The 15,275-nt window shown below is 39.7% G+C and overlaps 1 protein-coding gene across 1 annotated transcript in view; it reads left to right on the top strand.

The window, feature by feature from the left end:
- lrriq1 (leucine-rich repeats and IQ motif containing 1) overlaps nucleotides 1–14,618 on the top strand; it is a 45,017-nt gene extending 30,399 nt beyond the window's left edge. Inside the window, exons 23-26 of the mRNA XM_084734203.1 lie at nucleotides 6,473–6,587; nucleotides 8,011–8,071; nucleotides 8,651–8,771; nucleotides 14,420–14,618. Coding sequence (XP_084590329.1) covers nucleotides 6,473–6,587; nucleotides 8,011–8,071; nucleotides 8,651–8,771; nucleotides 14,420–14,553 — 431 coding nt within the window. The 3' untranslated portion in view covers nucleotides 14,554–14,618. The remainder of the gene's footprint in view (nucleotides 1–6,472; nucleotides 6,588–8,010; nucleotides 8,072–8,650; nucleotides 8,772–14,419) is intronic.
- Nucleotides 14,619–15,275: the final 657 nt, after the last annotated feature.

Raw genomic sequence — 15,275 nt, 5'->3', positions numbered from 1 at the left:
TGCTTTTGTGCAAGACACCCAGAAAGACTCCAGTCTGCTTACAGTGAACATATGTGTTCTCTTTTCATGCTACACTCTATTGTAAGTGAGACAGCATTTGATTGGATGCAAATTTAGTGTATGCTCCCAAGTGCAGGATGAGTCATCAACAGAAATATCATTAAAAATACCCCAAATTACTTTTTTGTCATTGTTGGGTCAAGTACTGGTGTATAGGTAATGTATAGTGCGTATATATTTTGATATGAAGACACGTGATAAAAACACTTAAGCATCGATTTTGACTTATTTATTACTGCTTTAGTAATAGTTTTTAATAGTTTGGACGATTTTTTCTATTAGTTAGAATAAAATTGACTCATGAATGACATGTCTCTAATGAAGTCTGTCATGTTTCTGGACAAGAAACATTAGCAGTCAGCAGCAGTAGTGCTTGAGACTGGTCTTCATCTTGAGGCTGGTCACAAGACCACTTTTTGCAGATATTCGTCTTGTGTCAGAATTCACTGCATTTTTATTCCACCTTGTCTCTTGTTACTCTGGTCTCGGTCATGACTTGGTCTCGGGTTAGATGGTCTTGGCTACAACACTGGCCGCAGGTTAGTATAAGCTATTTTGCTGGTCCCAATACTTTAACCAAACTCAACCATGTACTTGTATGATTCTCAAGTTCTCTGTTTAAGTGACATATCACATGTGACATTCTTTCTTCCTTAAGACTTCATTCGTATTGTTATAGGTAGTCAAACAGTCCTCAAAAGAGTTTACAGGTTGTCAATGATGTAAAGTAGTTTGATAAGTTGGAGAAGAGGCAAATTTATCCCTCCATCTTTTCCTGCCATGGCCTCCTGCCCTGCCCTGAGGTGGAGAGATGATTTGGCATTGTGACATCCACAGCCAGACTTAAAAGGGAGGGAAGAGCTGGGGGGGAGGGCAGGGGGGAGGACGGGGGGAAGTCGGCTTTTATCACGAGGGCCTGTCTCCATCTTTCCTCTGCACCCCCACCCCCACCTCCACCTCCACCCATCGGGGTCAAGGCCTCACATCCAGAGAGCACAGAGCTCACGGTCATCCAGCAGTCAGAGCGACGCTGCAACAACAGTGTTTGCCAACAGGCAGTGAAGTGACTGGTCTCTCTCTGGTCCAAGTCCAGCGCTGCCATAAGCATGAAATACCCCTTAATTAACTGTAGAGAAATACAATATGGTTGCTTGCCATTTCATGTTACAGTTAATAGAACAAATCGTACCTTCAACTTTGGGCTGTTTTTTGTTCCATTTTATCTCTTTTGGGTGGATCTCTTTAGTAATTTGTTTGTAGAATAGTTGTGAAGGAGTCCCCTTGTTTCCCTTAAAAATGAGTCATTACTCTGCGGCCAAAGATCAAGCAACAACTTATTTCAGTGTTTTCTAAGTTTGTCAAGATATTTTTTGTTATCCGCCAGTAAATTGCCAAACATGTAAGGCACTTTTAAAGGAGAAGTCTGTAATATATTCACTGTAATAAATCATAAAATCACCATGATATGTCAACATATATTAAGGAAACATGTTAAGTTGAAATATTTGCTTCTCTGACAACGATACAACCGCAGTGTCCTTTGAAATTTCTGCTCCAGTCTGTAACTTGTGTTATAGCCCTTTTCATGTTTATTAGGGCTTGAATTAATGCTAAATGTTCACTGAATGTTTTGTGTCTTTTTATGAGTCTTAAGAAATCATTAATCTTGTGGAAGGAGTAGATGTTTATGATGCTTAAATTTACTAATATCTTAATGGAGTCTGGTGGGCAGGTGGTCACTTAACTCAAACAGAGTGTATCTTCAGAGCAGTGGGCTTTTGTTTTCAGGACAATGGACAATTGACAGTTATCAACAAGGACTCATCCTCGCTTGTTATTGTCAATCATCTCGCTCTCCTGCAGTGTTCCAGCAGTCTGTCTGAGCTTCCTCGAGTCTAGGGAGGAGGAGAAGGGAGGGGGCAACTTGCTTAAACCATAGATTTTATATTATATAGGATTTCAAACAAGTTACAAATAATTCTTCACATATTAGTCCATCGTTAAAGGAGCAATATGTAACAGTTGCGTACTATTGTGCTTTCGATCCAGCCGGATATACTTTCTTTTTTGGGTGGTGTTTTGAGCACCACAAGGTGATATCTCCAAAACTCTGCAACTCACACCAAAAAATATCTAGATGGATAAGTAGCACAATAGGCCAAGGGGAAAATATGTTTTTTGAATTTGGGGTGAACCGTCCCTTTAATATCCAACTCACTCTTTGGACTGCAGTACTCATTTTTGGACAAGCAACTGTTACATATTTCTCCTTTAATGATGATTTGAAGAATTATTTGTAACTTGAAAAGCTGGGTTTGAATATGACAACAGCATGAATGGCAGGTGTATTATGTCAACTTTCCAACACTCTGATTACTAACACTGCATTCGTGTGCACAATATTGAGCACAATATAGCCGTGGATAAGCTCTAAGCCAACTGGCAGCTGAGGACCAGTTCCATCCAAATGACCTATTACGTTACAACAATATTTCCAGTTCTGTTTCTTTCCAGTATCCTTATCTCTCCACTCCACCCTTGTCTTGATAATTCATCAAACAAGACTAGTGCTCTCAAGCAACAGAGTGAAGCGGCTACATCAGCTGATAAGGAAATGGGGGTCACTGGTTAGGACATCACCCTTCCCTCTCTGCTTAATACCCCGTGTTTCTGATCTGACTGAGAGGGATCTTGTAATATGCGTAACCCTAACCAGCTCGGTTGTGAGAGAGACAACTCCCGCTGCCTTTTTACAGGGGTGACACTGTGGCAGTGGCGACGGCGGCGTCAGAGGCGGTGTGTCGGGAACTGGCTCACAGTGCTGTGATCCAGGGTCTCTGTAAACGGGCCAAAGCCAGCCTCCCCTCTTGCTCCCCTGGTCCTGACCTGTGGAAGGCACCCCCTCCTCCGGATCCATCCCCAGTGCCCGGGGCCTAGCCAGCCCAGCCCGGCCCAGCCAGCGCTCCCCGACAGGGGCTAACGTTTCAGGCTTTGAGTCAAGCCCCTTCTGGAGGTGATTAGCCCCAAACCCATGACAGATTCTTTCCAAGATATCCAACGCGGCGTGTTTATTTTATCCGGGCTCTTTGTGTGGATGTGCTGGACATGAGTAACCCACTTGAAATGGGTATCAGCTTACATACCAAGAGAGGGAGATAGAAGGGGAGAGAATGGAGCAGAGCCACAAGACATTTTCTTTTAAAGGCAACAAATACAGAAATACATTTCACTGTTTTAAATGGTTTGTATCATCAAGTGTCTGTGTGCTGCAGATGTTGAAGATGTTGTATGCCTTCAAGCGTTTCTCCTTGTTTCTCCTCTTTCTTTCCACCAACGCCTTCCACTCAAACCCCCCTCCCAGCACACACACTCTTCCAACCTCCTTCTTCCATCCAAACTTCCATCTTCAGCCCCACCAAACATCCGTCCTCATGTCAGAGAGACACGAGGGTATATATTTTTATTTCAGCCTGGAACCCCTACCTCCCGAGCACTTAACTCGATTTCACACTTCAAGTCATCTACAAAGTCCAACTGAAACACAATCATTTTGTTTATCATCCATCATCCAAACTAGCTTAATGTCAGACTATTTACCACCATTCATATGCATTCAATTTCTCCTCCAGTAATCTCTTAGCTTCTATTTATGTCAGGCTGTGGAGCTCTCTCTTCATAGTGTATGTTTGAGATGCACTGGCACTCAGAGAGACAGACACCCAACTAAAAACACAGAGTTAGGATACTCAAATTTCAGACACGCTCTAATTCTTCTTCCACTTTGCAAATACCCTGAAAACAGGATTCTCAAAATGGTTTTCATGATTCTATACAAAATAAGTTGAGGGTTAACCTAGCATAGCTTTCTTTAGGTCGTTTGGGACAAGTTTCAGGTTTGTCAGATTAAGTGTAAAGTTTCATGTTCTTTAGGCCAGGTCTAGTACAAGCCTAACAAGCCAAGATGCAAGTCTTTCAAGTGTCTGAATGTTAAACATTAACATGACACAGTATTTGAGCATTTTCTTTTAAAAGCTGTGTTAGTAGTGTTTTACAGACAAGAGGTCATTAAAATGTCTATTCTATTTTAAAGGCAAGAAATAAAGGAATAGATTTCATTGCTTTTATCACATATACGTATGGTCTCTTATTCCATGGTGTCCACCATGTTTCTACAATACCCCATAACAGACAGTAGATACTCTAGGGTATATGGTAATATGGCAATATTTGTGTAAAATGGCTTGACTCAACTCCACTGCAGGAACGTACTCAGTCAATGTAGGTGGAGCTGATCGTCATAGTGACATAGCAGTAGCTTTTATTTGCTGACAAGCTCAAACCTACATTCTACATTTACTGCCAGACCGACAACTTCCTGCGGTCAGTGAGCATTCACAGCCACTCTACTCACTATTTTGACCAGTCAGAAAGCTGCAGCTATATCCAAAACAATCCCAAACAGGGGCAGAGGCATTTTTCTTTTTTATTAGTTAGTCTAGTTAACTTTATCCTCGAGATGCCATGTTTCTCGGCTCACCTGCACTGTCTTGTCCACCAGCAGAGAGACTCACCTCTGATGGCATGTGCTGCACACTATAATACAGCAGCAGCAGTTTAGTAGAAGGAGGAGCTTCTCTATTTCTTAGTATTGAAAATCATACTGTTGTGATCCTCCCATTTTGGCTTCATTTTTGTATAGTGGGAGGAAGTGGAGGTGCAGCGTCCATCTTTTTTTTATGTCATTGGTTTGTTTCAAGCATACTGACGCCTTAAAATTTGTCTGTTCTAAACATGTCTTTCAAGCTGACTGTGATTCAGCTGACTTGCTGATTTACCAGACTCACTGTAGTTGTGTGTGAAGTTTTACTTTGTGTTGCAGAATTATTACCAACAATCCAGGTGCTTAACAGGGTGATTGCTGAGACATGGCAACAGGGAAGGGCAAACACAAGCAATGAGACAACTACTTTGTGAGGACAGAGCCATCCCTTAAGATGGTGTTGTTTAGAGACGCCTCCCCTCCCAACCTTTAATGGATCATCTCTCTCCTCCAGCCCTGCAGGCCAAAGCCACCACCCTCCTCCTCTCCAACTCTCTGATATGAAGTCTCCCCTCCTCAGTGAAGACGAGATCACTTAATGCGCTTCAGAGCCCTTCTTAACAGCCGTAACTCCTACAGGCCCCCCCATGTCCTAGAGGAGTACTGGAGGGGGATTCAGAAGGTTGGAAGGGGTTAGGAGGGGCTTAAGTGGAGGGTTCAGAAGGGGAAAAGGGAAAGGATTGTCTCTCTATGCCACTGGAGTGGAGTACAACATAAATGTAAACTTTTTTCATGGTGCTCATGTGTTTGCTACATGATGTATTCACCTCCAGGGATTTCAGATTTGTAACTCTTCTTTGCAACGTTTGATCCATCCATATCGGAGCCTATAATATGAACGATGAATGATGAATATAAATATAAAAACTGTGAACAGGCAGTACAGAACCCTTGTTAAAAAACAAATTTCTCTGAGGGTTTTTCTGGACTGCCGGTGCCCTATCTCTCTCTCTTTGTATTTTCAGCTTTAGGAAGTGCGAGTAGCCGTTTCCTGGCCTTTGCTGCCCCGGGGGGAAGCATCTATCACTTGACATTTTTAGTGCGGCTTCTCAATTAACCCATGAAAACTGTAAAGCTTTTTTTTTTCTCCTTTTTACAGCTCAGCAAAAGCAAGTAAATGGCTTAAATAAATGCATCATTAGTTCCAGCATTGGGCTGTCAAAATTCATTATCAGTTTACACCCATCTACAGCAGCATTACTGTCAGCGCAACATAAATGTTTACTTTGAATTACGGCCTTATTATGGGATTTCAGCATGACTCGTAAATCAGCGGCCTTTCAGATTTCTCTCTTTAACAAACTGTTGGAGCACTGCTTGGATTAAATTTTACAAAGAACCACAAGACCCAACAGTTGTTGGAAAAAAAGCAGATCCTCTCCTGTTGCATCTTTCAGCAACTTAAAATCTATTATAGTAATGCTCCTGACTCCTCCAAACAAATACACCACCTTAAGCCCAAACATAAACACAGAGAGCTTTGACCACTGAGCTCTCCCAGTGCTGCACGGGAACCCTGGCCGGCTGTAATTACAGTAAGACATGTCAAATGTTGCTACAGACCAGGCCCATGAGCTGTTTATTTGTTAAGCTTGTACTTTGGTGAGCATCTGTTAACACAACTCCTTCACTGCAGTATTGATTACACCTCTTGTCATTTAGAAACATGTCACCCTCACCCCAGCTCTCACTGGTCAGGCAGCACATTTATTTTTTGCATTGTCATCAAGATTGTTACCTAACTGACAAGAGGAGGTGGAGAAAAAAAATAATCGCCTGTGACATTTATTTGATGTTTTTTGTTGTGTGCAGTCCGTGAGGCCGAGGTGGGCCTTCAGCGGGAGGAAAAGACAGAGCGAGTAAAGCAAGAACGAGCTCAGCAGTGGCTGCACACCCAGGCTGCTCACTCTGACAGGGACTCTGAGAGGTGAGGCACTTTATGTGGGTTATAATGTGGTGTTGGTGGTGGGTTGCTCAACTAAAAAGATTGCTTCACCTAATTACAGAAAAATTTAGTTTCTGATTTACCCCTGCTCATCTGTCAGTAAAGACACTTTACTGGTGTATTTTATCCAAATCAAACATTTCAGTGCTATGAGCACTATAAATTAACCACACAACCCAGGCAAATGATGCCAAAACTACTTGCATGGCCAAATGCCACTAGCGATAATACATTTGTACTTCCACAACCGAAATCTCAAAACTAAAATCTCTTCTCTCTCCTTCATTGAATAATCCAAAATGTATGAATATGCAGTATTTTTCAATTTAAAAGTTTAACTACTAGACACAAGCTATCTCTTAAAGGACCAGCGTGTATGATTTAGGGGAATCTATTTGCAGAATATGGCATAAATGGAATATATTATTCAGTATGTTTTCATTAGTTCACGATTACTTGAAAATAAGAATTGTTGTGTTTTCGTTGCCTTGGAATGAGCTGTTTATGTCTCCAGAGTGGTCCTCTTTCTTGGAGTCCACCATGTTTTACTGGCATGTTTCTACAGTAGCCCAGAACAGACAAACCAATCACGGACTCTAGGTTCTCCATGCTTGGTAAAGGGTTGTTATGTTCAGAAGGAAACACTACATTTCTGAGATTTGTGAAACTTTATTTGAATGTGCTGTTTCTTTGTTGGGCGCACCATCCCTCAGACTGTTGGTGCATCCCGTGTCTCTTATTTCACTGTGGCATAAAACATGATTTATTTTTATGACTCCTTTATTAATTTATTTCCAGACTTCTTGTCACAAAATCATGCATGTCAGAAACCCAGATTTAACCTGAAGGCAGATAAACGTTCCTCTTCAGCAGATTCATTTGAAAACAGACCTCTAGTGTCAAACTCTGCACATACATCATTCTGCACAGTAAAGGTTAAATATCCAAGTGAAGTAACAACAAGTAAAACATTTTTCAGTTGATGTTTTTATTTGTAGTCATTTTAACTACACGTGAATGTGTATTATTTTTTTTTAACTACTATTGCAATTGCCCTTGCTTCCTGCCCTCAGCTTAATTAGCTGGTAATTTTGTACTGATTAAGTACTTTTTTTAATTGCTGAGGGGCAAATTATCACCAAAATGCTGACACTTCAGTATAACAGCTGTGCATTGAAACACATACAGCACCAACAGAGTCTGTAATAGAAGCAGTGAGCATAGGCCTATGCTAAACCCTACTTAACAAATTGACAAGATTATCATACATGGCATCTGTGTTTATTTTATGATATGTCAGAGGTAATTGCAGAGAACTGAAGAGGGGAAACTGCCAAATTGATTCGAAATACGCAGAGCGCTAACAGGCCAAATGTTTGGTCTTTTTCTGTTATCTTATCCTCAGCATGCGTTTCTTACCGGAGATCAGCTCAGACATTCTGAATGGAGGCAGAGTGCAGCTCGTGGTGAGTACACTCCCTTCCCGTTTTCCCCCTGCAGTTCATTCACTTCATAGAATGACAGTGAATCTTGATTTGAATCTTTTCTGGGGGGCAGTTGCATGTACATGAGGGTATGCGGTATTTACATTCAGCAGTCAGAGTCATGTCCTGCGCTGTAGGTTCCCTCCCCTGGAGCCTGTCTCATCAGTTTGGATTTAAAGGAGGCAGGGGGGAGGTGAGTCTGAGGTTCAGCTCCACAGTGACACTTTCAATTGGATCAACTGGCTGCAATTTCTCTATTTTACTTGCAGAAATCCCACTGTCACTTTGGAGCAGTTTGCCCAGACCCAAGAACGATGCTGATGCTCATGAGGTCTTTGAAGTAGGCAACTGCAGGTCTCGCTGTGCCGTTATAGAGCAGTTTGAGTTATGATCACTGGCAAGAGGAGCCGCCCTCTTCCTCCTGTTTCTTAGATATGTTCAGACAGCCAGAGCCGCTGCTTGTTGAATGTTTTTCAAAATGCTGGACTGCTTGCGTGAGACGTGTCATGTTGGGCCTCATTTATGTGTGTATGTGTGTGTTTCTGTGTGTGGTGCGTGCAGGCGGACCCAGGATACACAGAACGTCTACATCACGCCAGCAGATTGTGGGCCAACAGCAGTTTAGCTGCTCAGCCCTGCAAAGAGAACAGTTATCCTCGCAGAAACTCTTTGGGTCATGCAAGTAAGTCTTATGAACTTGACAGCAATTTTTCCACCCAAAATCACTCTTTTACTGGGAGGTTTTAACACAACTTTGAACAGAATCTGAGACAAAAAAATCATGAAGTGATCTGCAGCACAAGTCTCAATCCCCTTAAAGTAAATTATTTGTCATGGACTGTTTTTAACCTTCTCTCACAATAACTGGTAATCCAGATAAATGGTAATGAAGACATTCGTCACCAATGCTAATTCTAGGTTATTTGAGAACTTTCCTCGTTGGACAACACTGATTCACTGAATCAGAATATTATTGACACAACTTCACAATAAGACTACCCTTATACATTTCTTATAATTAGATTATTAATTAGGTTGTAAACACTGCAAAAATCACTCATAAACAGTCATAAACAACTTATAACACAGATTTCATACATTGGTATGTATGAAACTTGATGTTGCCACATGTAATTCTGTTCTAAAGAAGATACCAGCCATCTTTGATAAGTCAAAACTATTTGATGATTAAGATATGCTGACAAGACAAGGTAAGCTATGTAAGCAATGAGATCTGAGACTGAAACAGTGCAGATAAATGTGGGGTCACTATTTGGCAACTAAAAAGTAACCCTAACCCTTTTGATTTAATATGTTATTGAATTGTTGAGTTGTAAAGTGTTTATAACCTAATTCTAAACATTTATAAATAATTTATAAGGGCAGTCTCATTGTGAAGTGAAGTGTAAATTGTTTTATACGTACTAGAATGTAAAAATTGACACGTAATATATTCATGATTAAATGATAGACAGATATATAGTATGACTATATATATGTATAACATGTTCACTTTATTTTATGTAAATGTATGGCTCATGGTGCTTAGTCTCACTGTACTGTAAGTGTAACTGCCAAGTCACTAACTGAGTAACTGAGTAGTAAAATTAATTAGTAGTAGCAACTGATTCCTGTCAAATAATGAGCCTTCATAGTAAAATTAATTAGTAGTAGCAACTGATTCCTGTCAAATAATGAGCCTTCATTCGTGTAAGATGTAAGCTGTTTATGTATCATTCATACATATTTACAATCTTATTAATAATGTAATTATAAACCATTTATAAATAATTTATAAGGGTGGTTTTACTGTATTTTATACTCTTACAGTATTAATGATTAAATGATATACAGATGTATACTGTATAACTGTCTGGTTATATAACATACTTATTTTATGCACATTTATTGTTTATGGCACTTATTGTTATGCCCAGCTGATATGAATAAAAATCTATCAACAGAAATTTAACATTAAAATAAAAATATAATTTTAACTCATAATGTCAACATGAATTATAAACACCAACAAAAAGCAGTTTAATGCTTAAAACCAAGCAGTCATAGATTGTGTATGTGTATCTTTGTATGCACGTGTTTATACCTGTACATTCAGCACATGTGTGTACAGATGTTTCTATGTTTGCACACTTGGACCCATGACTCTCTCGGGTCACACAGACTCGAGTGCGCCGAGCCGGGGATAAAGGCTGCTGCTTATTCAGCCCAGACTGAATCCACCGGTCGGCTGCCTCAGGAGGGGAGGGGAGCCACAAGGTCGGGCCGGGGACAGAGTGCCGTGAATTTCTCCTCTGACAGGAAACGGGCAGAAAGAAGAAAAAAAAAAAAAGCCAGTCCTTTCAGTGAAGAATGACTGGCCCTTCTGTCAGGAGAAGTAGGGCTCAGGAGTTTGAATGACAAAGATGCTACTGACAGGCTGAAAGCAGATGACCACATTAAACAAGCCCAGGAATCCAAGTGAAGGAGAGCCCTGTCCCCGTTAACGAAGCCAAATTGGATTCTGATGATAATTTCAAAATGATATCCACGAGGTGCAGCAGCAGCAGGAGCGAGTGTCGTCGTGCTAAGCTAAGCAGGCAGTCTGTTGTTCTCTTGTAGGAGTACGGCTGGGAGGAAGAAAGCCTCTTTGTCTGAACTGATAAAAACACCACTTATCAAAAATGTCTAGGACAAATTGAAATATGAATGTATGTGTAAAGCAAGAGCATTTCTCAAAAAGCCAATTAGATAATTCCTGAACTTGGAAAGGGCATCTAATGGTCATCAAAAACTCATCATATCAGAGGAAGTGGGTGAAATTAGAGAATAAGAAAATTAGGAATGTAGCTTCTTGGTCAAAGATCTTTTTATAGTCAGCCTACACAAGTTATTAAAAGAGTGAGGCTAAAAAACAAAAAACAAACACCGTTTATCAAACTGCTGTATATCCTTTGCCTCTGAAGTGGCATACATACATCAAAGTGAAGGTTTAAAGTGAGAAGGTTCACTTGCTTTGCCATAGCACTAAAGACTACATAAATACTCTATAACCTACTCTATAACCTGTTGCAATGCGATACTCACCACTTGCTGGGTCGGTGCCATAAAATGCGTTTCCAGGCTCACAAAATATTTTCACTACGTGTGCACAGGAAACCACTTAAGTTGCATATCTGCTCCCTCAATTTTGTCTGCTGTTCAGCTCTAATAGGAGTAAAATGATCGAAAACAATTTGTTTGGTCACAGCGGTCGGGTCAAATGTGCGGCCATTTGTTTATCTCTGTACATTTAATAGCATGACTGCACTACTTGCGTTGAAATTAGCAACACATGCGTCAGGTTTTGCGTTCTGTTTCTGATTTAGATCAGATAATTGGACAAAAGTCTTTAATAAACGGAATTCAGCCACCAAAGCTGGACTAAAATGTCTAAAAATAAACACAGAAGACTGTGGTGGTTTATCTTTAAACTGCATTACACAAACCACGAGGAGAGGAAAATCACAGCGTTACACTACCAACATGACTTGAATCAAAACTAGGATTAGGTCCGACTCATGAGTGCATGGATATTCTATACAGTGTGCCAGCTGTGCAGACATTTGGAGCTGGGTCAGTACCTGCGATGAGTCCCAGGCCTCCCACCTCCTCCAGAGCCCTCCCCGCTGTTTGGCTCCCTGTGTGGGGCGGCCGTGGAGACCGCGGGCCTGGACTCTACACGTGGAATGCATCATGCCCGGTAGAAGTGCTGCCTTTGTTCTGTGTGTTTGAAAAGCTTTGTACTGATCCCCAGGTGAAATGGAAGGGCCTCTGATACAGCACACGGTGCTCCTGGGAGACAGAACACACAAACACAAAATTTACCTGCTCAGATTTAAGTCTTGACAGTCAGATTTAGTATGGTGTTGTCTTTAATGTTGTCAAACTAAAGTTTAAATCGTGTCTCATAGTAAAAGGTTCCAATAAAAAAGCCCACTTACTGTCATTTTATATAAAGCAATTGAGTCAACCATTGCCTTATTCATTAAAGCTTTCCTAATATGATTTTTTTTATTCATTCAAGGTCAAAAGAAGAGCCAGACAGATATATCAGTCAGACTGATATTTGCCTAGCACAGATATCTCGGTCTATATTGGTATCGACATGCATGTCGTCTGATTATTTAATTATTTATTTATTTTTACAGACAGGTACCATGGTTAACCAAGTGAAATTTAAGACTTTGTAAGACCCTTTTAACACCACTTTATGTTGATTTAATGTCACAGCCGTGTGAAGTACATGAATTTAATAAAACTGCTAACTGCTACTGCTAACCCTCATTTTGCTTAGAATAGGTTTAACCGACCAGCATTTTGGATACTGCTGCACTTAAAGGGATTGTCCGTCCTTCTGGCCTGTAGTGCTATTTATCCATAAAAAATCCTAGACTTTTTTGGTGTGAGTTGCAGAATTTTGAAGATATCAGCTCTAGAGGTATCTGCTTTCTCTCCAGTATAATGAGACTAAATGGCACTCAGCTTGTAGTACTCAAAGCACCAAAAAATACATTTGAAAAATTCAAAACCACTTTTTCTTTCCAAAAATCATGACCCGGTTACTCAAGATAATCTACAGACCCTGTTTTGAGCAGTTTCATGTAGGATCTGCTTCCTTTTTTGTAGAAAAAGAAAGTAGGTCCTACATGAAAAGCTTACAGCGATATCTCTCAGCAGCTCAAACCAAAAAAGTCTAGATGGATAAACAGCGCTACAGACCAGAGAAAAATGTGTATTTTGCCAGAGCTGGTGCATACTCCAGAGTCGAGAGTGTAAAGCAATTGTAACGTTAAGCAAATGCAACATTTCATACATTTGACATTTATTTATATCATTAATGGTATTTATGTAATCCAACAAGAAGACAAGGGAAAATGAAATTCAATACTTTTAAGGGCTTTTTTTTGAGAATAATAAAATTTAATACCATTTTAATACTTGTAAGACTCGGTAGGTACCCTGTACAGAAGTACTGTGTGTACACATATATATATATATATATATATATATATATATATATATATTTTTTTTTTTTTTTTTTCAGGCAATATTGTATGAATAATTGATCATTTTTAATTCAAGTTGTTCTATTTGTGTTTTTTTAAATTTATAGTTACTTATAATTTTTACTCCCTTATATCACTATTGGCATCAGCCCCAGAAATCCAGTATCAGTTGACCCCTAGTCAGAAGTAGCATATTCCTTGTTGTTAGGTTTAAAAATCTCTGTGTTAGCTGCTTGATTGAAATCAACCGAAAATCTTATTATATACCCAACATGAAATAATGTTCTTTAGCTGGTTAGCAAATATTGAGAGCAACTGCAAAGTTTCTAATTTATGTTTAATTTACCACAAAGGTGTTCTGTGGATTGCATAAACTGCACAAAATCAAACTTATATGGCAGAGATAATGACCTTTATGTTATTATGTTTGTGGCAGAGAATTCATGAAAGACAACATGAGACCATATTTTGACTATACATTAAGTCGGGGAAAAATCTTTTTATGAGAGCTGCAGCAACAGTTTATTTGTTATGATCTGTTTTATGATATTGATTGTAACCCATGTTATGAATGTTGCGACAAAAAGAGCAGTCCAGTAAAATCAGGATTGACACGTATCTGTAAAATGCAAAAACAACACAGCAACAAATGCTTAGCATCGAATATGTTCATTTAAATCAGTTTCTCAAATGGGGGTACTAGTACCCCTAGGGGAACTTTAGGAGCACTGCAGGGGTATATGAGATTTTTAATAAATGTAAATAAAAAATATATATATATATCAGTCATGCATAATTCCATTATACTATGAGACTGATAAGAAATATAAATGTACATTTTATTAAACTACATTTTGTATTCAATATTCCTTTTTTCAATGCAGTTGTTAGCTGCCCAAAACTGTCAACTGCCGTAAAACGCCAGAATAAGGAAGCAACAGACGCAGGCATGTTCACTGCGAGTGGAAGCCAGTTTTCTTATTAAATGCCAGATGAAAATCAAGAAAACAGATTTGTGGTTGAAACGTAGCAATACCACAGCTGAAAACACAGAGAAAGAAAACAAAAACAGAGCTTACAAAATACTGTCAGTATCAGGAAGAAATGGTCAGGGGGCACTTGGCTGAAACAATATTTTAAAGGGGGCACATTATTGTAAAAAAGTTTGAAAACCACTGATATAAACAAAAATCATATGAATTACCATTTCAAGTTTGTGATGGGTTAATTTCATACTGCTTGATTTCAATTGAAATATTGACACATCGTCCTTCTGTCTTTCCAGGAGAAGAGGCTCCGTCTCCTCAGCAAGTGAAGTCTGCTCCGACAAAAAAGGACCGTATCTCTTTCCGAGACAACCCTGTCCAGTTGAGCGGTGGCTGGGGAGGGGGCAAAAGGAGGGGCAAAGTGCACAAGTAAAACAAACTTCTATAGCCAAATCACATTTTTTGCTGTCCTTGTCCAACTCCCTGGGCAATGTAAAGGCAGATTCCCTCTTCTGATACATATTTCTACATTGAATATGTGCATCTTCTTAAGGACTTTGAATGCAACATAATGCAAACAACAACCTGTGTTGTGCATTAACATGTTTTTGTGTAGTGACCTAAGGTTTAAACCATTAGATTTCAGTCTCACAAGGCTATCTTTTCCTTCCATGAAGAAGACTTTCTTTATTTTTATTTATAATTCTGTTTTCCCGCCTGCGTTGAATCCCCCTGCAGCTGTTCTTTTTCAACTGAGCTGAAAACTCGAGCTCCCTCTCCTGAAAATTAATTAAGACCAATAGGACCTGAACCAGCCCAAATATCTTCAGGCAGTTCCAAGTGTCCCTGCCTGGATGTGATCGCAGCCAACCAGCATCAAAACACATGGAACAAACTCACAAACCTTCAGCAATTGGCACGCTTCATATGCAAATGATAGCATGAAATAAGAACCAGGACGTTTAATACCTCTGCATTCATGTTTCTTAGGATGCTGAACTGTTGTTTCTAGGGATGCAAGATACTGAGTTTTTGCCAATATGCCAATATTTTCCAACCCGATACCGATGCATGTACATTTTTTTCCCCTAATGACAGATGACATCAAATGTATCTTGTTGTGTAATTAATATACTCTACTCTACTCTTATTGTG

The sequence above is a fragment of the Lutjanus erythropterus genome, chromosome 13 (genome assembly GCF_056507025.1).
Source record: "Lutjanus erythropterus isolate fLutEry1 chromosome 13, fLutEry1.hap2, whole genome shotgun sequence".
In the NCBI taxonomy this organism is placed as follows: Eukaryota; Metazoa; Chordata; class Actinopteri; order Lutjaniformes; family Lutjanidae; genus Lutjanus; species Lutjanus erythropterus.
The sequence above is the reverse complement of the archived record's forward strand: the minus strand, read 5'-3'. Positions and strand labels throughout refer to the sequence as shown.